Source organism: Malaclemys terrapin, chromosome 5 (assembly GCF_027887155.1).
Source record: "Malaclemys terrapin pileata isolate rMalTer1 chromosome 5, rMalTer1.hap1, whole genome shotgun sequence".
In the NCBI taxonomy this organism is placed as follows: Eukaryota; Metazoa; Chordata; order Testudines; family Emydidae; genus Malaclemys; species Malaclemys terrapin.
The window spans coordinates 46,458,592-46,480,325 of NC_071509.1; the positions used below are offsets into that span (position 1 = coordinate 46,458,592).

The following is a 21,734-nucleotide window of genomic DNA, read 5'->3' on the forward strand; positions in this document are numbered from 1 at the left end:
ATACACAAGCCATATTTATTCTTTGGATAAGTGGAGGTTTTAGTCTCCAGAGCTTTCAATACAGTATGTTTCAGCAATAAAAAACTCCCCCTCCCCTCCAACTCAGTGACAAGCATTTATAATGTCCATCCTTTTGTTTTGAATCTATCAGAAACGCTAGAGACACTCTAGAGAACAAAGTCTGTAATGTGGGATTGTTTGAGATATGAAGGAAGTTTTATAACCACATTTCAATTTCAACTATCTTAAGTCTGACTTTAATGGAGATGTCTCTGCCTGAGGAAAGATCAAAGAAAAACAATCCATTATGTTACAAGTATAGTGTGTATGGGGGGGAAGGGAACATCGCTAGATGGAGCCATTTTGAATTAAATTAGTAGTGGCACTATTCCATTATTCTTAGTGTTCTGTAAATCCAATAACTTGTTGCATGTTGGAAATGACAGTTTAATGCTAGATTTTATATATATTTTTACTAGTAAATATAATCTTCCAGTACCTACTGATTTATTGACTTACACATTTCTTTTGAATGAAATTTCAAATGTAAGTATATATAGCTCATGTTCATCATATACTACCTCTGTTGGATGGTCTGTTGGTTGAGGTATCATAAGTTGGTTGTGATGCTGAAGTACAGTCTTCAAATAATCTAAAACAGTCTGGCAGGGCACTGCATGAAACAAATTGCAATTACTATATATTTGCTGTCTAGCACAAAATAAAACATTAAGCTTAAGTCAAGCAGTGGTCTCTGATATCTGTTGTGAATGCCTATAAGATTTATTTACAATTGGAAATGTCCATCCTTTTGGTTTGTGCAGTCATTTCATTCAATAAATATATAACAGCTGATTTTGTGTGTGTGTGTGTGTGTTGAGGTATCTGAGGATTCTTCTATTTTCTGCCCACTACTTTTCAAAGGTTTTCCATTTAAATAATACAATGCTTACAAGTCTGAATTAGGTCAGCAGCAATGACAATGAAAAAAATCTCTGCACCCTGTAAACAGGTCAAACCACATAAGGGAGAAAACATTTCTTGGACTTAAATCATACATTCAGTATTAACATGTAAACACGCTGGAATGTGTCTGAAACTGCAGACTAATTACAGTATGCACATTTAATACATAAACATTAGTTTATTTTCTTTCCTAAATTTGTCACAAAACCAGGCATTATGGAAACAGTCTGAACTCTCTTTCCTCCCTTCCCTCTCCCACCAAAATACTCTCATCCATTTCAGTTGTGGTATCACCATCCTATTCTCTTCTCGTGAGGTGATGGGTTAATTAGGTCTGATTCAATTATGGGTCTCTTTTAAGCAGATTCTGCCACATCCCTGATTAACTCTGAAGTATTTTTGAGATACAATGCTTTATTCCTGAGCCTGAATCATTGTAGGAGAATTAAACTAATAGCATTATGCTTGACTTTTGTAACACTAAATAAATACATAACGTTTTGTATGTATCAGTTTTGTAGGGGTTGTTCTTATAACAGTGGTAAAATACTTAAATGTCTTAGTAGCTTTGGCTAACAGTCCAGGGCAAGATTTTCAGAAGTTACTAGTGATTTTGTATGGCTCTATTTTTGGTTGTCCAACCTGAGAAACCTAAAAGTGTGCTCAGCACTTTCTTAAAATTAGGTACTTTCAAGTTGTCGCAAGCGAGACACCCCAGAACTGAAGCTCTGATGTCATTGTTCATTCCTGAAAATCTTGGCCCCAGTTTGTCGTCTCTGTGGGCTTTGACCTTCTGAAGGAAGACATAATTGTACTTTGTGCTGGGTTTCTTAGAGCCCCTGGTAAACTTACTCAAGCTTCAATTTGTCTTACCTTCCCCATATTTTCTTATAAAATTATGTGAGATAGTGGCAACTTAGAAAGCTAGCTTTCTATCAACTCAGTTTCTCTGGTGACTTCACTACTCGCTGTTAGCACACCAGTGTAGTACCTCAGAAGGGAATGTGGTGACTACAGAGCAATATTGTTGAAGTAACTGAACAACAATAGGTGGATGATTATTTATGAGGAGATTTCTACTTGTCCATTCTTGCTAGTTACCAAGATGTTTGTAAGAAATTAAAGTAACTACATGACACTTAGTTGACATGCAAATAATTTTATGAAATTCCTTCAACTTTGGGAATATGCTGAATGCCCCCACTGTAGCTAGGCTCCAAAAGACTGGTGAGAATATTAATTTATCGAATGTGCTGAATGACCTTCTCAGTCTGGCTACTGCAATGTAATGTATCGATGAAGCTGAGAAAAATTTGTTACAAAAATGTGTAGTTCATCTTTAAATGCACTCTAAATATTCCACTCATCACCTCAGAACTGAACAAAGAAGTCTGATGGTAACTGAGAGAATTGAGGCACTGGATACCTGGAGGAGAAAGTGGTAGAAAAAGTTTATTTTTGTGTATGGGAAGGTTATTTAGGGGGAAGGGAAAATGATCTAGCGTGACTGTTTTTTAAAAGGTGGTTGGGATGCTTTGAGGGATGAGGTCATGTTTCTGGGGATCTCTCCTTACGTTATTTGTCAATTCCAAACACAACCTGCTTTGCAAGGGAAAAGGGAGGTTGGTGACCCTCCCTATCTGACTGGGATGAAGCACTGACTCTACAGGAATTGGAGAGTGTGAGTTGGAGACATTGCTTGGGTGTGGGTTTGATGGGCACTGTAAGGGAAGACCTTTCTATGGGATTTTATTTTTATTTTTACTTAGGTGAGGCTTCCAAGTTTAATGTGGGGAATCTTTTGGGACTAATTTGTTTGTATTACTAGAAGAAGTCTGGTGTTTCTTTTAGGGAAGGAGGGAGGAAGAGAGATGGTGATTTATGGAGCATTTGCACTCTGCCTGTGGAGTTCCTACACCCCTTTAATAGCTGCTCAGGTGGTTGAGATGGTTGTGCATTGCTGCCATAGGTTGGGTAAGGAAAAAGGGAGGACTCATGTTCTCCAATCCCTGTGGGATGGGCCTGAGAAGCTGAGACAGGAGGAATCCTTTTTTAGACCAGCGTTTCTCAAATGTGGCTGCTGCGGGGCCACCAGGGGCTTTTCTTGCAGCCACAGCCTCCTGGACTGTGATTGAGGGGGGTAAAGTAGCGGCACCTCCCCCTCCCTGTTGCTCCTGGATGCACCACCTTGGTGTTGGTTGCTGGGGCCACCAGCAGGGGTTGGGCCCTGCCCCCCTCTGGAGACACCAGGGGCACAACACTGGAGAAGCAGGCAGTCTGTGATTTCCCCACCTTCCCAGGGGTGGTGGGGCTCAGGCTTTGGGCTTCAGCCCTGGGCTGGCAGGGCGGCAGGCTCCATCTCCAGGCCCCGTCCCCTGGCCATGGGGCTTCAGGCTCTGGCTGCGGGGTTTCAGGCTCCAGCCCCCTGCTGCTTCCCTGCCTCCCCCAACCCCCAAGCCGGGGCTTAATTTGTCCCTAGGCTTGCCAGGGCTAAGTAAGTCTGCTGTGAAAAGTGATTCTTATCTGTTTGTTAATATCACTTTTCACAACAGACTTACATACATCCAAATTGTTGTAATGTATTTATTGCTAGCTAGTATGTGCATATTTATTTGTTTTTCCTAAAGCTAATTAAGTATTTTAGGAACAAGTGAGAGCAGCCCACAGCAAGAGTTGGTGGCTGCACGCTGAGGCCACCAAACATTTGTCCTGAGAACCCCTATTTTAGACAATGGCAGAGTGGATTACATTTATCTATCCCACTGGCCTTGTTTGGGGTCTCATCTTAGAAGGGCAGGCTTCCGTTGATGGGGACTTACTCCTTCAGCTCGTGTTGTTCCATGCAAGCTTAGTGGCTAATAAAGCCAGCATCATCCATGATGTAATCCTGTATAAAGCCTGACTTAATCTGAAATCCTGGCCGGACAATGTAGCAAGGCCTGGATGGTTTAAAAAAGGTGCTCTCCAGATGGACATTTTAGTTTAGCATGAGTTGAGTGGATAAGGGAGATGCTGTATCTGTACTATTTCCATTAGACTGCAAGCAGAAGATGTGCCTCACTCCGAAGATATTTATTTTGTATCTGTTCATTTCATGAGATTCTCAGGACAGGGTTAAATTGGGAACAGCTGTGCAGAGCTGCCCTGCTGAGTTCCCAGACAAGATGAACAAATTATCTAAACTGATGCTGAAATCACTGAGAATAACTGTCCTGGGCAACTTTAATATCCATGAAGATGACGACTATCTGGCACTCAGATGCTATGGTGAGGGGGGCAGTGTAAATATCTAGATAGAACTCTTCACCATTGACTGGAAATCTCATGTGACTTGTCCATTGGGTCCATGATTCTCACAGAAGGTGAAAGCAAGCAGGAAGAGGTCAGTTATTGCTGATTGCTAGTATTTTCTAAAGGAGAAGGTAGATGCTACCTGAATTCAGATGAATAACTGTTCGAGCCCCTACTCAAATGACCATCTCTTGCTACTGAAGGTCTTGGTAAATATTGCCCAATCTTATTTTGCAAGCTTACTGTGGAGGTGGTGTTGACAAAGCCATTGTGGCATTTGGAAGCCATGGAATTCCTTGATCCTTATAAATTAGGATTCAGGATTGGGTGGAGAGTGGAGACTGAATTTATTTCTCTGGCTTATTATCCCCTGCTAGCAAACAGCAAGGATCAGGTGGTCCTGTTGAATCTCTTAGAGCTGTTAGCAGCATTTAATACCATTGAGTGAGTTTATGTAGAACCAGTGTGGGACCCCAGCAAGGTGGATGGGATCTCATTTGAGTTTCCATTTCTATTGATTGGAGGGAGGGAAAGAGAGAGTGTGCATGCATGTGCTGTGCTGGATGATTGCACATCTCTTCTGAGGGATCTCTTCTGAAGTTATTCAGGGTTGCATTTATGCCTCTTATTTAATATATATGTAAGGCTATGGGGGCAGCCAATGAACCTGTTTGGACTGTGGTGTCATCAGTAGGCTGATAACATGCAGCTCTATATCTTTTTAATCAAACTCGGCTGATGTTACGCTGGTGCTTTCCCATTACCTGCCAGAAATATGAAAGGAAGTGGCTGAAACTCATGTTTATAAACACACATAAATTCTTCATTTTTTCATAAAGGTGGAACTGCTTTTGGTCCCAAATTGGATGTTAATATTGTTAAAATGGTTGGGGCATATTATAACTACTAAAACCACCATATATTTTGCTGGTATTGTGGGACAAACAGCCTTTTGCTTCCCTGACTTCTCAACTGCCAGAGCCAAAGATTCCTTGCTTAGTTATGCTGGTTCAGAAAGCAAAGCCCCATATGTTAACAAAGCTCTAAAAAGCACAAATAGGGCAGTGGGAACACCAAAATTCAAACTTTAGTTTTGCATCCACACTTCAATTTTAAGTTATCTGGGCATTCTTTTATGACTCTAATGGTATGACTTTGAGAATAAACACTCCCTTTGCTGAAAGTGGAGCCATTTTCTCTAAACTCTCCACACCAAGAGTTACTTTACTCTGAAACTTTACTATGGCTTGGGGTTTGTGAGTGTAAAGAGTCACTTAAATCAGTCTAATTAAAAATAATTAGATCTCTGGGAGTTAACAAGGTCATAACCTAGAGATCTGACCTTTTTCAGGCTTAAGAAACTATCCACTATGAATGATGGATTAACAGCAGAGATCCCTGCTTACGATACCCAATGGGAGAGAAGCTACCATAGAAGCAACAGTTGGTTGCCATGATTTAATATCTGCAGTAAATATGTGGGCTGGGATGAATTCCCATTTAAAGGAGCCACTGGGGGTCTGCTGGCTTCTGCAATGTTGTAATTCTAATTTTCTTGCTCATTAGGAAGATGAAAGATCAACTGTCTTTATTCACCAGCTTGATTTAATGTACAATGTTAATGATATGGAGGAAGTCCTAAAGGTGGCAAGGCAACCCGGAGAAATAAACTCTCAGGTAAATATCAGACTTCTTCCTGACTATGGCCCAGAGCTAGTAAAAAAGCAGAAGGATTTTTGAAGAAACTAAATGTAAATTGAGAGAACAGGGTCATACATATGTTTTAGAATATTCAGCAAAACTCACAGGATGACTGAGAGGTAGACAAGCTTTGTGGAAACAAGATATGCATAAGGTGATGTTGGAACTTCACTGTTTATTGATCAAAGTAATAAGACTTTGCAGCTACTCTAAGGAACTAGCCGTATTACAGTTTGCTTTCTTGTGTTGCACAAAATATGTTTTGGGGCACTGCTTGTGATGGTTTTGACTATGTTGTTTTCACACTTTAAGAGTAGTTGGCTGGGCCATTGACCACAGGATGAGAGTAATTGGAAAAAAATCTACTCTAAAAGAACTTTGTGCACACATGCATATATACACATTGATGCCTATTGGTAAAGGTGTGTTCAGCACTGTAATATTCATTGTAGCTGAAACATTTAACTGGTGTTCCTCTGCCATTCAGGTTCAAATGATGTATGGCATTATTGCCATTTTATGCCTCCCATCATATGGTACTGTCGATCTTTAAATACTCCAGACAAAAAAAAATCAACAGTACCTTCATTTAGGTATTTTCCCTAAAGGAGATTTCTCTATTCCATCTTTGCAAGTGACTGGTGTCCTTGCTTGCTGGACCTTGAGAGAGTCTTCATTTTAAGACATTTTAAGTTCATTTTAGGGTATGTCTGAAATGGGACTTGACTGTCAAAAAGATGTAATGAACAATGTTTATAAACCCCCTATTTAGAAAGTACATGGTAGTACAGACTTTTGGTCAGATAAACTGAGTTGCTTTTCACCCTGATATATTTGGAAAAGTACTCTGAATAACATGGATTGTATTATTTTTGTCCAAAAACATATTTCACTAACAACTTGCATTCACAGAATAATGTAGATCTTGGAGCTGAGATTCAAAGGGACCTGGGGTAGACAGTAAAGAACCCATTAAGTGGAGAGAAGCTAAAAGATGGCTGGAGCTGTATGTGTCAGCTTGTGAAGAAAAGTGATGGAGTGCAGTGAGGTGGAGAAAAGGTGATGAGAGGACCCAGAGGTTACAGCAGTATAGGAAAAAGGCTGTATATCTGCCAGGAATTCGTGGTTTTCATGTTTGTTTTCAAAACTGCTGACAATTTGGTATTTTTGCAATTTGATGGCTGCATGAATAAGAAAACAGTACACATTTTACTGAGAACAGCATATAGAAAGTTAATTCGGAGCAGGGGAATCAACAGGAGAGGGGCACAGAAGATCAGGCTAATTGACCTATAGTGGGAGTCAAAAGCCCTATGCTACTAGAGACACACAAGAGAACTGGTGGCAAAGCATTCCCTAACTTGAAACATCCATATCCTACTGTTGCTTTCTAGGTTGCCCCTGTATCTGAAAACCCATTCTTGCTCTTGTTGTCACTCTTGTCCTCTCTTCTTCTTTCTCCCTACTGATTGGTTGTCCCCTCCCCTCAGCCTTTACATCTCAGTTTAGACTGTAAGCTCTTCAGGGCAGGGGCACTCTGTATAAACCTCTTTACACATTTATATTGCTAATGAATAATAAAGAACCTTGAGCCGATAAAGATGACTAGGTAGAAAGGGGCAGTAGCTACTATAAGTTTAACTAGAAGATTAGGAGTTGCCCCCACAAAAATTAAATTTGAGGTACAAATCTCCAAAGGGACTTTATTCTAGCAAGGTTGATCCATAACTTTTTACATATTTTGCTCTGATTTCCATGGCTTGCAACAAAAACTCTCCCACAGTAACTTTCCATAGAATTTACCATGCAAACAATGTGAAGCATGGGGAAAAAAATAAGGTTAATGAGGCCCATAGCAGCAGAAGATACTGTAGCATGTATAGTAATAGGAGTGTATGGTGTAAGAATTTGTGTATTTGGAACAGACTGTTTTAGTAAACTAAACCAGAACCATGAAGTTGCAAAGCCGAGAGAGCAGCTATACCACACAAATTCAAAGGGTATTCTGACACACTAGTCCTTGCAAAACATTCATTAATTTAATTCAAGGTTTGCTTAGTAAGATGACTTCACACTTTGAAGCTGGGAAGCTGATCAGGAGTGGAGAGATCAGATTAAAATGTTCAAAGCATCAACAGAAACTGAGACAGTGATTCAAAGTGAACATCAAGGCTTTAAAAAAAAACAGCAATGAAAAACTTATTTTTCATATCTTCTGTGGCTGCCCAATCTACCCTGCTCACCCTCTGGCTACCGTGCACACCTTCTCTTGTTAGTCCCCCACACTTTTTAATTTCTTCATCCACTCCCCCGTGAAGAAATAACCGGAGTATTTTCTGTGGCTGGGCAAAAGAAGATGGCTATCTCTGTGTTGCCTCCCGAAAACTCTCTGCCCATAAATTGCCTAGTATCACTCTTTCACACATGCATGTGCGCATGCTGAGTGGTTTGTCCAAGGCCATGCAGCAAGCCAAAGCCAGGAAGAGAACCCTGATCTCTTGACTCCTAGGCCTCTTCTTTAACCACTCATCAATGCCACCTCCCTTTTGGTCACAGCAAGAATGGAAGCAGTATGTGGTATTCATAATTTGTGAGACTCTATGTAAGAACTGAATCCCTGGGGCACTTAATATATATCGTGCCTCAGATCCAAGTTATACATGTATTTCAAGGGCAGAAGGGACCATTGTGATCATCTATTCTAGTCTGACCTCCTGCAAAACTCAGGCCATAGGACTTCCCTGAATTAATTCCTGACTCAAGTCCAGTAGCTGTGATTGGACTAGAGTACATTTTTCAGATAAAATATCCAATCTTGCTTTAAAACTTGCCAATGATCCATCATAACTCTTGGTACATTACTCTCTCTGTTATGTCTTATTTTCAGTCTGAATTTGCCTAGCTTCAGCTTCCACCCATTGGATTGGGTTATGTCTTTGCTAGATTGAAGAGCCTATTATCAAATATTTGTTCCCATGTAGGTACTTAGAGCTTCACAAATAAGTTGTCCATTTTACCATTGTAACTGTCTCAGTTTTAGCAATATACATGAGTAAACCTTACCTACAGGTAGTACCTTGCCCTATTCTGTATGCCTTCAACTCCTTGGTGAACAAATGGCATGTTTCATAGCATCCTTTCAGGCAGTCTACCTACGACTGACTCTTGGGCACACTACAAGCTGAAAGGCTGCCATTAGACTGAGGACCTCTCAAACGGCAATGTAGGACCTTAGGGGTGGAGGAGAGGAGTTGGTGGCAAAAAGTCTTATTTTTTTTTCCCCATCTGTATCTAAATGGTCCAGGTATAGTTTTTCCTCAGTAAAAATTCTACCAAAGTAACAACTTCATTGCTTTTGTATATCCCCAGAAAAACCCTTTCCCCTCTGTTTTTTGTCAGCAATGCAAATGGTGTTTTGCATAGCTCCCGTTAGAAATGTGCTGCCGCATCTATTTTTAGAATGCGGACTCCTTGAAACTCCATGGAGGTAGTGTGGGGGTGACATACCAAACAGTAGAAAATGCTCACTATCTGAAAGAAAGGGAGAGAATTGTTCTGAGACTGCTATAGAAGAGAAGAAGGAACAGACTGTTGCATTTATCTTTTATTTATAATGTTGCCATCAGGAGTGTCATATTCCATTTTGAGGACAGACCATAAATTTCCCAATCAAGCCTACTTTAAAAAAATTATTTATTGTATTGGTCTTTCTTTGGAGGCTAACAGAACCAGTTCAGTTCCATACAGCATTGAAGGGAAAAAGTACGAAGTCATTAAGCACTCTTTTAGTGATCTGATAGGACATTATAATGGTCTCTTTCCTGACATACTGCCCCCTTAAACCATCTTTTCACCTGCATTACTCTAACAGGTCACCATGGTATACAGACTCCCTGCAACAGATGAAAGAGTAAAGAAAAAATGTGGAGCACTGGTGGGGACAGAGGGTTATTACAGTATGATACTGTCACAAAGAATTATAGAATCTTGTGATAAAGTTTCTTTGGCTCCCTCATAAACCCTGCAAAGTCTTGATTCACCATCCAAAACACTTCTGCTGATCAGAGTTATGTGCTCACCTACAGAGGAGAGTGTCTCGTGCTGTGAATTTGCTCACTAGTCTGTGGATAAGATCACACTGATTCACACTAGACAGTCAGCCTCTGTGCTGGCAGAACCACACTGGCGTGAAGTCAGAATGTGGGACAACAAATAAGACATCCTCTCTATTTGATTTTTAAGCAGACTCACTCCTTGGCGCTCTTGGAACTTTTGGGGTGCTTTGGACTACAATGTAGACTCATGTCCTCCTTGATAGCAAAGCAACTGTGGCAGTACCTGGAATCCTTAGATTTCCCTGAAACTGATCTAAGAACTTTACTCATCTCTGCATGTATATTGAGGGATAGCTCAGTGGTTTGAGCATTGGTCTGCTAAACCCAGGGTTATGAGTTCAATCCTTGAAGGGGCCACTTAGGAATCTGGGGCAAAATCTGTACTTGGTCCTGCTAGTGAAGGCAGGGGGCTGTACTTGATGAGCTTTCAGGGTCCCTTCCAGTTCTATGAGATAGGTATATTGCCATTTATTTATTTTTATTTTTTATTTAATCATAGCAACTCTCTTCTTTCTTTTGATTAATAAATCTTAGATTTAGTTAATAAGGATTGGCTGTAAGCATGTATTTGGGTGAGATCTGAAATATTCATTGACCTGGTGGTGGGCAATGTGTCCAGTTCCTTGGGATTGGTAGAATTTTAAGTATGGTGAATAAGATTGTTAATCATCTCTCATTATATTAGACTTGGCTATCTTAATGGGAAATAAAGGTTGTATTGCTTAAAGGGAACTGTATTTTGGCTTCTTGATAACCAGTGTGGTATTAGAGATAAAGGCTGTATTGCTTAAAGGGAACTGTATTTTGGCTTCTTGATAACCAGTGTGGTATTACAGAAGCTGTTTTGTTGCTGGGTTGGTGAATCTAATTATAGAATAGACCACCACTTTTCGGAACTGTCTGCCCTATTCCTTGCAGTTTGCCTTGAGTAGGCATTCTCAGTGTTGCCCCTCCAAGCGTTAGTCACACTAGGTGAGAGCTCATTGACTGAGGATTGGGCCAGATAAGTAAGAGACATTAGCAGCTGAGGGGAAGACCAAGAGAAAGAGTGAAAGCTATGTAAACTGCTTTGATCACTTTTTGTTCAGATTTGTAACTTGGGGTCTTTTGGGATCTTCATCTGGACGTTCAAACAACTTGGGCCAAGTATACTTTTTTTTTTTTTCATTTGTGCTTGGCTAGCAGGTTGATATTTTTCTTCAGGCGCAGCCCTCAACAGTTATCCATGCCTTTGTCATGTCTACGGTGGATTACTGTTATGCGCTCTATATGGGACTATACCTGAAAAACTTTCAAAACCTTTAGCAAATGCAGAAGGTTGCAATCCACTAGTTTTGTGTATGTCCAAAAAGGAGCATGTTACATGTGTGCTTTAGTCTTCACTAGCTTCCCATTTGTTTCTGGTACTACTCAAGGTTTTGCTTTTTACCTATATTTAAGGTCTAAAGGGCTTGGATTCAAGATATTTTGATATTTTGTTCTTATGCAATACCACAGCTCAAACACCGCAGCTGACGTCAAGTGTTAATAGCCCTCAGGTTTAAAAAAGAGTCGAGAGTGTTTTCAGTGAGGAATTTTCTACTGTGGAACATATATTGGCCTCTTTCTCCCTGCTTTGGTCTGACAGAGTCAACTTTCAGGGCATATTGCAAAGATACTCTCTTTTCCCATGCTCTTCCTGGAGATGTGTGAGAAGAGTTGGGAGGAATGTTTTTAAGTTTGACGGCTTGGGTGTATTTTTTAGGAGGATAAAGTTCAATTTAAATTTTGTATCCACTTTGTTAAAAGGATGGACACGTGACCTTTGAATAGGTGCTTTTTTAAGAAAAGAGGAAATAAATAGGTTTGCAAATTATAATCACCATTTAAATAATGGCAGAGGCAATCAATGTGAAAGCACATCTTTTAAAGTACTATGACAACCTACTTACAATGACTTAAATGCCCCCAAACAAAGCAAATTCAGAGTTATAATTACATTCTATCTAGAATTCACAACATGTGTCTAAGTCTAGCAGTTCATATGGACATTTATCAGCAGATAATATAGTATATGATGCAAAATTAAGTGTAATAGCTGGCACAACTGTGCAAGTTACGGTTGGAGCCTTAACATGAGTTCCTCTGTTTTGGCAAGTGCTAATGAAACCCCCATTATAACCTTTAAAACTAGTTTTAATACGATAATCTAGGTACAGTATATTACATAAAGTAAAGTTGATGTTAACATAAATAAAATATTACGTGGCCTGGGAATATTTACCTGGAATGCTCTCTAGTTTTCTCCGGAGTTCCTCATTTTCTTGTTGTAGTGAAATTACCTCCTGCTCTAGCTCTTGACATCGGGGACAGTATCCCTCCTCCTCCTCCTCTTCCTCCTCTGGAAGTGTAGATGATGATGGGTGACCATGGGATTCAGAGGTTGCTGGGGATGTCCATCCACCTAAAGTGTGTACTGGAGAGGTTGAAAGTGGATCCACATCTGCCAAATGGCCAAAATCATTTACTGATGAGGTGTTCTGAGATGCAAAGCTCCCAGAAAGCAAATAGTTTTGAAGGGAATCAGTAAAAACCCTCAGAAAGGCTGAGGTTTGTTGTTTCTTTTGAATATACTGCATCTCTATGTCTAAATTGTCTGACGTCTGACTATGGACCATTTTCCCCAGCTGACACTGCTCTTGTCTTTCACTATAACTTGTGCTTTCCTGCTTTACACAAGAAATCATGGACTGAGAGTGATTGTTGTCCAGTAGTTTTCCACCACAATTTAAAAGATTAAGAACCCGGCTGCATTGTTGGGCAAAGGCATCCAGAATCATACGACTCTCTGAAACAGAAGAAAAGATGAATCACAGCAAACTAAAGCAAAAGATATGTCAGACTGTACTAGCTAGTCTAACACACACACAGCTAGTTTAATGATTTAGAGCAGTTTACACTGTATTTTTTGAACATATTAAAATTGTTTCCCGCTCTAATACTTTGGTAACATTGAGAATTAAAATCATTCTTACTTTGCTTCTATTTTGAGAGTACCCTTGTGACCTTGCTGTTAATCAGAAGTGCATTGGGATGATAATCCCTCTGAAACAGTACTGTGCTAAGCAGTGACTAAGACAAGAAAATGGGGAAGAAAACACAAATTTGATACAATTTGTTACAGGTGTAAGGCCAAATAAATATTTGTCTTGTAGCAAAACATAAGCTGTGAGACGGGAGTGAAAGTAAGATAAGACTTACCGGTATGGGGGCCTGGTTCTGCCCCCCCCCGGAAGGGGCAGGGCTGGGGGTCAGTCCCCCCCAGCCAGCCCTTCCACACTGTCCAGCCTGCGCCGCCTGGGGCTCTGGCAGTGATTTAAAGGACCCGGGGCTCCAGCCGCTGCTATGGAAGCGACCAGGAGCCCCAGACCCTTTTAAATTGCCAGGCCTCGAGGCAGCTTCCCCTTTTGCACCCCTCCCCATTGGCAGCCCTGGAAGAGGGGGTGATGGAAAAGGGGTAGCGACATTAAAGCACTGCCATGGCAACGCTTTAACGTCAGCTGTGTACTGGCCAGTACCAGCAGCCACTCCTTACTGGTACGCCATACCAGCCCCTACCAGCCCACTTTCACCTCTGCTGTTAGATACAGATATTTTTGTGCTCCATGCTCCCCTCTTCCCACCAAATCTTCCAGGCATGAGTTTTTCCTTGCTGTGCGTGGTCTTGTGCTTAGACCTTGCATCTCCTCCTTCCACTCTGGACTCTGAATATGAGCAGATTCCACTGATTCAAGAGCGAGCACTTGAATCATTCCTGAATCTAGAGGAAGATACGTGAGCCTCCCTTAAATACTGCTGTGTGTGTGTCTGTGTTTTTTGGGAGTCCAGCTTGACACCCTGAAAGGGGCCTGATTTTCAGAAAGTGATGAACACAGCAGGCTCCTTGAAAATCAAGCACCTTTAAGGTGTCTCAAGGTAGGCACCCAAAATCCTTAGTTGCTTTTGAAAATCTTGGTCATAATTTTTAAAGAAGGTGACCAGGCCCAACACCACACAGTTGGCATGAAAAAACAGCAGACTCCCCCACATGCTTTCAAGAGATGGTGCTTCTCTTGGTTCCACAAGGCTGTCTATTCGTGGAAAAATCTACTTGCTCCTAGTGAGGTTAGTACAACTCTCCCTGAAGAGTATTTGAAATGACATGGGTTAGGATTCTCTCCAGCATTCTGGCCCCTTTACACAAGGTAAAAGGGTCAAACCAGCATAAAGGTCTTTAAAATTCCTGGATCCAGGTGGGGGAGAAATCTCCTGGCACAGAAACTGAGGATGACAGCCTCATGCTGGCTTCTGAGGACCCACAAACAAGCTCCTGTATAGGCCATGTGCCAGAGGCAGGGCTATACTAAAACATACATAGTAGCTTTCTCCTACCACTCATTCTTTATTTTAAAAATGTAGGAAAACCTCTCACCCCCAGCAGTTAATAAAACCAACATTACAAAAGTGCTACTACATACAGGCAGGGCCGATGCAAGGAAGTTTCGTGCTCTAGGCGAAACTTCCACCTTGCACCTTCCTCCTGCCCCCGCTCTGAGGCACACACCCCCCCCACGGCAGCTCCCCCCAGCTCACCTCTGCTCCGCCTCCTCCCGAGCACGCCGCCCCCACTCTAATTCTCCTCCCCTCCCAGGCTTGCGGTGCCAAACAGCTGATTGGCGCCGCAAGCCTGGGAGGTGGGAGAAGTGGAGCAGCGACGGTGTGCTCGGGGAGGGGGCATAGCAGAGGTGAGCTGGGATGGGGAGCCCTGCGGCAGCTCTGCCCCCCCCCCGAGGCACTCCCATGGCAGCGCCCCATTCTCCCGGCCCGGGGAGCCATGCAGCAGCTCCCCACCTCAGCTCACCTCTGCTCCGCTTTTTCCCCAAGCACGCCGCCCCCGCTCTAATTCTCCTACCCTCCCAGGCTTGCGGCGCCAAGCAGCTGATTGGCGCTGCAAGCCTGGGAGGTGGGAGAAGTGGAGCGGCGACCGCGCGCTCGGGGAGGGGGCATAGGAACACTGTAAAAAAAAATTGGGGGCACCGCTTTTTGGTGCCCCCAAATCTTGGCGCCCTAAGCAACTGCCTAGTTTGCCTAAATGGTAGCACTGGCCCTGCATACAGGAACACCTGCTTTCTTTTCAAGTAATGGAAGGCACTGTGCACTCAGCCTTGTACCCCAGTAGCAACACTACACAATACCTAGATACTTCAATGTAATCTCACATTCAATGTTGTTGTTTACTCTCTACTAAAACCTTATGGAAGTACTGCTGTCTTTAACCCTTAGAATGATGAACCAGAAACAATATGGTATAGCCCACCAGATACAATGTAAACATAAATACCTAGATAAATTCCAGAAATGGAAACCTAGTGATAATGGAGCTTTCTAAATGTAACATTCTGATTGACATAAAATCAAAAAATTTAAGCACTAATAGTCTCAAGATGTGGTATCTTTCTCTCGTTTCTTCACTTCCATTAGCAAAAAAGAAAACAAAATCAAAGGATAATATTGATTGGAATTTTGAAATCCTAATGCACAGCAATTTTTCATTCATTTTAATCCTATAATCCGATTCCAGACCTGAAGTTGTATTTACTGTTTGCATTTTAATCACCATGGTCCCAATTGACAAAGCAGTTACTCACTCTTTATGTATCCTTGTTGCAAGGGGATAAAATATGAATGAAACAACTGAAATGGGATTAAACACTGTACAAACATTTTTCCTAAAAGATAGAAAAAATATATATTTTGACATTTCAAATATAAATGTTGGGGAATACCATATTGTACATTAAAATCAGTAAAGATCAAGTCTATAGTATACTCAAAAATAACTTAAATATTTTTATAAATTTAGAGTGCATTTGCCATACTCAGTACGACAATAGCACAAAGTGTAAAGGAAATAAGAGTATTGGCTTAATTTTGAATTTAGTATTGCATCTAGTACAACTCAATATCAGAAAATATGGAAAAATATTTAAAAATTTCCTCCATTCTTATTATAAAAATGAAAGTTAACAGAAGAGACTTAAAATACTAGAATGAAAATTCATTATTTATGATTAAAAACAAACAGGTCTGCCCATTTAGCACATATTGTAGCAATCAGTATTTTAGCTTTTGCAGACTGCAGTTAGAAATGAATGCACTATGCAAAGTTTATTGTCACTTAGAAATGGATAAGTTTTGTTTTTTATATGAATGCTATTGAATAACACCGATCCATGATTCTTAATTGATTTAATGTGAAATATACACGTATTTCCCAAGAAGTGTTCTGCTGAAATGATTGCATAAAATTAAAATTGAATAGTTTTATAAAGGTGTTATTCTAGTATTGCTTTAGCTCCACTTTAAGATTCACTAACCATGTAATTCTATTACACCAGATTCTCCCAGTCTTTACTCTTGCAAAGCTCCCTTTGACTTCAACAGGAGTTCTTTTTCCGGAGGTGAGGATTTGCCAGAACAGGCCCATAAAATACTAATAGATCATGATCAGACCATTAAAAAATGACAGTTCCTAGCTGAACTATTTCACTTATCAGTGCAGGCTAATAGTGGATAATACCATGTCAGGTCTGCTACAATTCTCTCTCTCATCGCTACATCTTGTTTTCACTGGACTGAAACTGTGGTTTCTCAATTTTCCCAGTGCCTGACCAATACAGGGGCTTCAATAAGAATGAGGTTTCTGAACTCAACAAGACCAGACAGTAGTTATGCTTATGTGTCTGAGGGACTATTTAGATGAGATAGAGGGTGTAATATCTGCTTCATCTACACCAGAAGTTCCCAAACTTCATTGGTTCACATACCACCTTAAAATTTCTTATGAAGTGAGTTGATGGAATATCACTGTATTGTGGTATGTTTACCCCTAGTGGTAACTTGTAGGGTTTTTCTTCAGTGTAGACTAGAGGATGGATGGTCTTAGGATCAAAATATTGGACTGTGACTAAGCAGATCTGGATTTAGTTCCTAGCTCTCCCACAGACCTCCTATGTGACCTTGGCCAAGTTGCTTAGGGTAAGATTTTCAAAGCCACTTGAGATTTGGATGCCCAATTCCCATTCAGTTCCTATTAATTTCTAATGGTTGGGGGTGGGGGCAAATCCCTTAGTAATTTTGAAATTGCCAACCTTAGTGTCTCTGTGCTTTGGTTCTCTCATATACAAAATGGGGATAATGAATATTTTTGTCTTTGTTGGGTACTTAGATTGTAAGATCCCTGGGACAGGGCCGGTCGCTTGCAATGTGTTTGTACAGTGTTTAGCACAATAAGGACCTAATGGAGATTAGGTTTCTAATAAATACTAAGCTATTCTTAGATTCTCAGGTAGCAGCAGTCTGACTCTTCCCCCCCCCCCCCCCCCCGCCCACTTATATCTGGCCAGGAGTTCACTGTCTTCTCAAATAGGGACTTTGCCATGGTTATCTATGCCTGTCTGTCTGATCCAGGGCCTTTGTTACCTCCCAGTTGGATTTGTCCAAAATGACCTACAAAGCATCTATTAAAACACAGCTAGTAAAGAATGCAGCATTCTGCTTGCGTAATAGTGGTCCATGTATTGAGCATAGAACATCTGAGTTGATTTCTAGGTGAAGTTCAAAGTGATGACTTTAATCCCTATATCCCTACATGGCTTGGGTTCTGTTCATTTTACAAACCTCCTCTCTACAGCTGCATCATCCTGGCTTTTGACTAACTAGGATGTTCTAGGTAATAATCCTAAAGTTTGAACACTAGGTTACTGACAGTATAGTATTCTCAGTGACAACCCTTGACTCTGCAATTCACTTCGTCTATTGGTCCAGCAAAGCCCTTTTACTGAAATTCATGGCACACTGCAAGGTCGGTCTATTCACTCAGGCCTTTCCTGAGTAAGTGGGGTGGCTATGATGTTGCTCTTACTAGAGTAAGTGTGCTCAAGGATTATTAATACACATTTTTGGCTTGAATGTGACAGAGTTGTGACTAAGCCTGGATAAAGGCAATCCACGGCTCTAGATACAACCCAATACAGGGCCCAACCCCAGTGCAGTGGTCTGGTGACTGGGGGTGGAAGGGATCCTCTACTTCCCAAGAGAGACAAGAATGGCAGCAAAGGGCTGTTCTCTTACCCTGGGAGCAGCAGCAGGGCTTTCCCTCCCCTTGGGGGCAGTAGAGGTGAGAGTGGAACCCCTCTCCCCTTGGAAGCTGCAGCTGGGCCTCCCCAGTACTCATCCAGTATCCAGAGTATATCTGCTTTGTGTATATAAACCAGGCTAAGTGCACTCTTCTCCTGACATACAGGTCAAGTCTACCAGGAAAAAAAAGTGTGTATTTACATGTCCAGTACCTCATTGTAAATGCACACCTTTTTTTCTAGTGTAGCCATAGCTACACACAGTTGTCTGCCAGAATGGTGTTGGCAGTCCCCACTCTCAGCAGTAGGGCTTGGACTTAACATCACATAGATATGTGTGGACCATCACTTCAGGAGGCAGGGTCCTAGGCATGGGCCTATAATGCCTGTGCCTTAATCTGGCCCCACTTGTGACCCACTCTCTCTTTGCACTGGGTTCTTCTTGCTTAGCTCAGAAAGTATACAACTATGGAGGCTGTGTAGTGCATGCCTGTGTGGCTAGTTGTATGAAAAGTATGGCGTGGATGAGCAGGCAATGAGGCAAGAGCTCAATAGTGCTGAACTCTGCAAACAATATTCTTATTGTGGGGGTGGGGTGGGGTGTGTGGAATTGAAGTCAATGGCAAAATTTAGGAACAGGCCCTAAATACTTGTATGATTCAGTAATATAGCAGAAAATCCAAACTCCTGCTTCTCAAAGGACAGGATTTCTGCACAGAACATTCTGTTGTAAATAAGGCCTTGTACATTTATTTACCAGACAGTTATATATATATCTTCTAAAGAGTATTCCACTTCTGTAAAGAAATCATAGGTATCATGTTTATCAGTAGGTGCTTGACTGTGTACCATAAAACAGTGAAATAATACTGTTAAATTATTTAAATTCAATAGTTTTTATAGAGGAAGAAGTATGATCTACTGGCATGGGTTATGGAGTTTGTTCATCAAAGTAGTTAATTTTCAGACTATATATAGAGGATTAAACTTGTTTGGTAATATACGAAAATTTGTAGAGATTTTAGGGAAGTAGCAATGTGTTAGATAAACTGGAGAGCAAATATGCATTAAAACACAGTCTAGTTAATAGAATATATGGCTATCGTGCTGTTTAGTAAAGAAATGTCATCACATTTCTTTCAAAGGCAACATCAACATACCAAAACAGGATCCAATTTTTCTAAATAAATAAATCAATGATGTGTCAAAAATTAACAGATGAATTAATATACCCAATGTTATCAAAACCAGATGGTGCTTCCTAATATTCATCCTGTTCAGTCAAACCCTGAATATTTTCTGGACCATCAGTATATAAAACAGGATGCTGCTATTTGTGATGCCAAACAAAAGCAATCATGCCTGCCAAGCACATACTATAACAGGCAGCATTTCAGCTCTGCTAGACAGAAAGTAATTAGAATGCTTTTAATGTCCAAAAGAATGATGCTGATAGGCTGCCACAGATGTGTAGATTTATGAATATTTATATGGTGGTTTATAGCTGACACTTTTATCAGTTGAAGAAGATAAAATATCTGCCTGACTCAGAAGCCTGACAGTCAGGTTAATAAAATCTCATTAAAGAGAATGACCTATGCAATTATATAGGATTTATTGTAATTCATTTTTGATTGTATTCTGCTTAAAGATGCAATTTCCCATTTCCTGATGCCAAATTTAGGTTGCATATCAAGATCTATGTGGGTTTTAACTCCAAACCATCACTAGAAGAAAGATATGCATTTAACATCTTAGTATGTTACACCTTTAGAGAAAAATTATTTTGATCGCCTGTTCCTCTCTACAGTGTGTGAGGATACTGTAAAGAAGCAAGCAATCTATTTTTCTTTTTCTTCATTATAGCCTCTTAATCTCTCCATTATCATTTGCTATCCGTGGTAAAAAGCCCAAGACCATTCTCCTTCCCTGATTTGCAAATTTCATTGAATCAAGTCATTGATGTCCTGGGCACCTGGAAGATTTCAGCCTTGTTGTGTCTCTGTACATTATGATGTGCAGAAGTAGAAATCGGAGGTGAGCACTTTTCTGAGACATCAAGATTAGCTTTCAAGAGAGCCCTAACAGAAAAGGCATCAGCAATCTTTGATGCAGCTTTTGCTGAGTGGGTTTCCTTCCGAAAACTAATCCCTGTGATGGCAAAAGGTTTAGGCAAGGCGTGAAAGGTTTGCTTCGCTGTCTGGAATCAACAAGGGGGAAGAGGGAACCGCCCCTTCTTCCTAGCAGAGAGCGAGGGCTCTGTCCTTTCTGGGCAGGTTTCATATGGGTTAGGTACCACCATTAACTTACCAAAGGGTGTGTAGGAACTTTAGTTATTAAGCGAGAGATAATTACGCCAGTACAAGTCACTGAGGGCAGAGAGAGCCCCTGGCTCCGCATCCTCCCAGTGCTAGTAGCACGTCCCCTCCGCTTGCTGGGAGCAGCAGCCCTGGGAAAGGGAGGGGGATGCGCACAAGGGCTGAGCCCCTTTCCCCATAGGGGAGCAGCCGCCCCAAGTGTTGGGGGTAAAGCCTCATTTTGCAGGGTCTCTCTCCCCCCTTATTAGGTGCGCCCCCCCCAGCTGGAAGGGGGCGGCCCGCGTGTAGCCCCACGCTGCAGGGTGACTGTCCCCCGTCGGGGAACCCCCCTCTGCCGCCTCCCTCCAGCCCAGGCGCTCGGCAGCCCCCCCGCCCCTCGGAAAGTGCCACACGAAGTTGCCGAGAAGAGTTGGTACCTGCGCTCAGCTCCAGGCTGCTGCTGATGCCGCCCTCGCCGCTGGCCGCGGCCCCCGACTGGCCGTGGCTGTAGCGGGCCGAGGAGGAGGAGGCTGCCTGGGGCCCCAGCGGCGGGGCGGGAGTCCTGGGGTGGCCCAGCGAGGCGGCTCGGGCAGGCCCGCTGGGGTAGGAGCCGGGCGCCGCCGGGTAGTGGTGCGGCTCGCTGCTGCTGGAGGCGGCGGGCGGGAAGGGCTGCCCCGCCGGCCGGAGGTGCGGGAGCTCCACCATGGTGGGTCTCTCGTAGCGCTTGGGCAGGGCTGGTCTCTTGCTGGGGAAGGTCTTGAGGACGCTGTAGGGGCTCCTCTGCCTGTAGAGCCTGGGGAGGCTGGGCCCCTCCTCTGCCGCCTGCATCTCCTCCTCCATCATCATCAGCATCCCGCCGCTGCGGCGGCGGCTCCCCGGCCCCCTTCCCGCCGGGGCTGCGTCTGCCGCCGCCGCCGCCGCCTGTCTCTGTGGCACGGCGGAGCCCGGTGCGCTGGGGTGCCGGGGTGATTGACAGGCTGCCGCGCCAATGCCTGGAGGGAGACGGGAGGCAAAGAGCAAGTGTTTAGGGTAATCGCTGCTAGTGATAATGGGGTAGAGGGGCGGGACTTGGCGCGGCCGCCCCCTGCCCCTGCCCCTGTCCAGCCACGGGGCGGGCTGCGCCCGGGCAGGTGGACAAGGGCCGACCTCGGGAGGCGCCTCCGCCGCGCCGGACCAGCGGCTTCCCAGCCCGGCCCCTGGCACAGCCC

The 21,734-nt window shown here is 42.6% G+C and overlaps 1 protein-coding gene across 2 annotated transcripts in view; it reads right to left on the reverse strand.

The window, feature by feature from the left end:
- BEND4 (BEN domain containing 4) overlaps positions 1–21,378 on the reverse strand; it is a 33,164-nt gene extending 11,786 nt beyond the window's left edge. The window contains exons 1-3 of one of the 2 annotated variants that reach the window (XM_054030240.1): positions 20,964–21,378; positions 12,337–12,900; positions 582–673 (exon numbers count right to left, since the gene is read on the reverse strand). In XM_054030240.1, coding sequence (XP_053886215.1) covers positions 582–673; positions 12,337–12,900; positions 20,964–21,378 — 1,071 coding nt within the window. The remainder of the gene's footprint in view (positions 1–581; positions 674–12,336; positions 12,901–20,963) is intronic. The other variant, XM_054030241.1, reaches the window with a different exon arrangement.
- Positions 21,379–21,734: the final 356 nt, after the last annotated feature.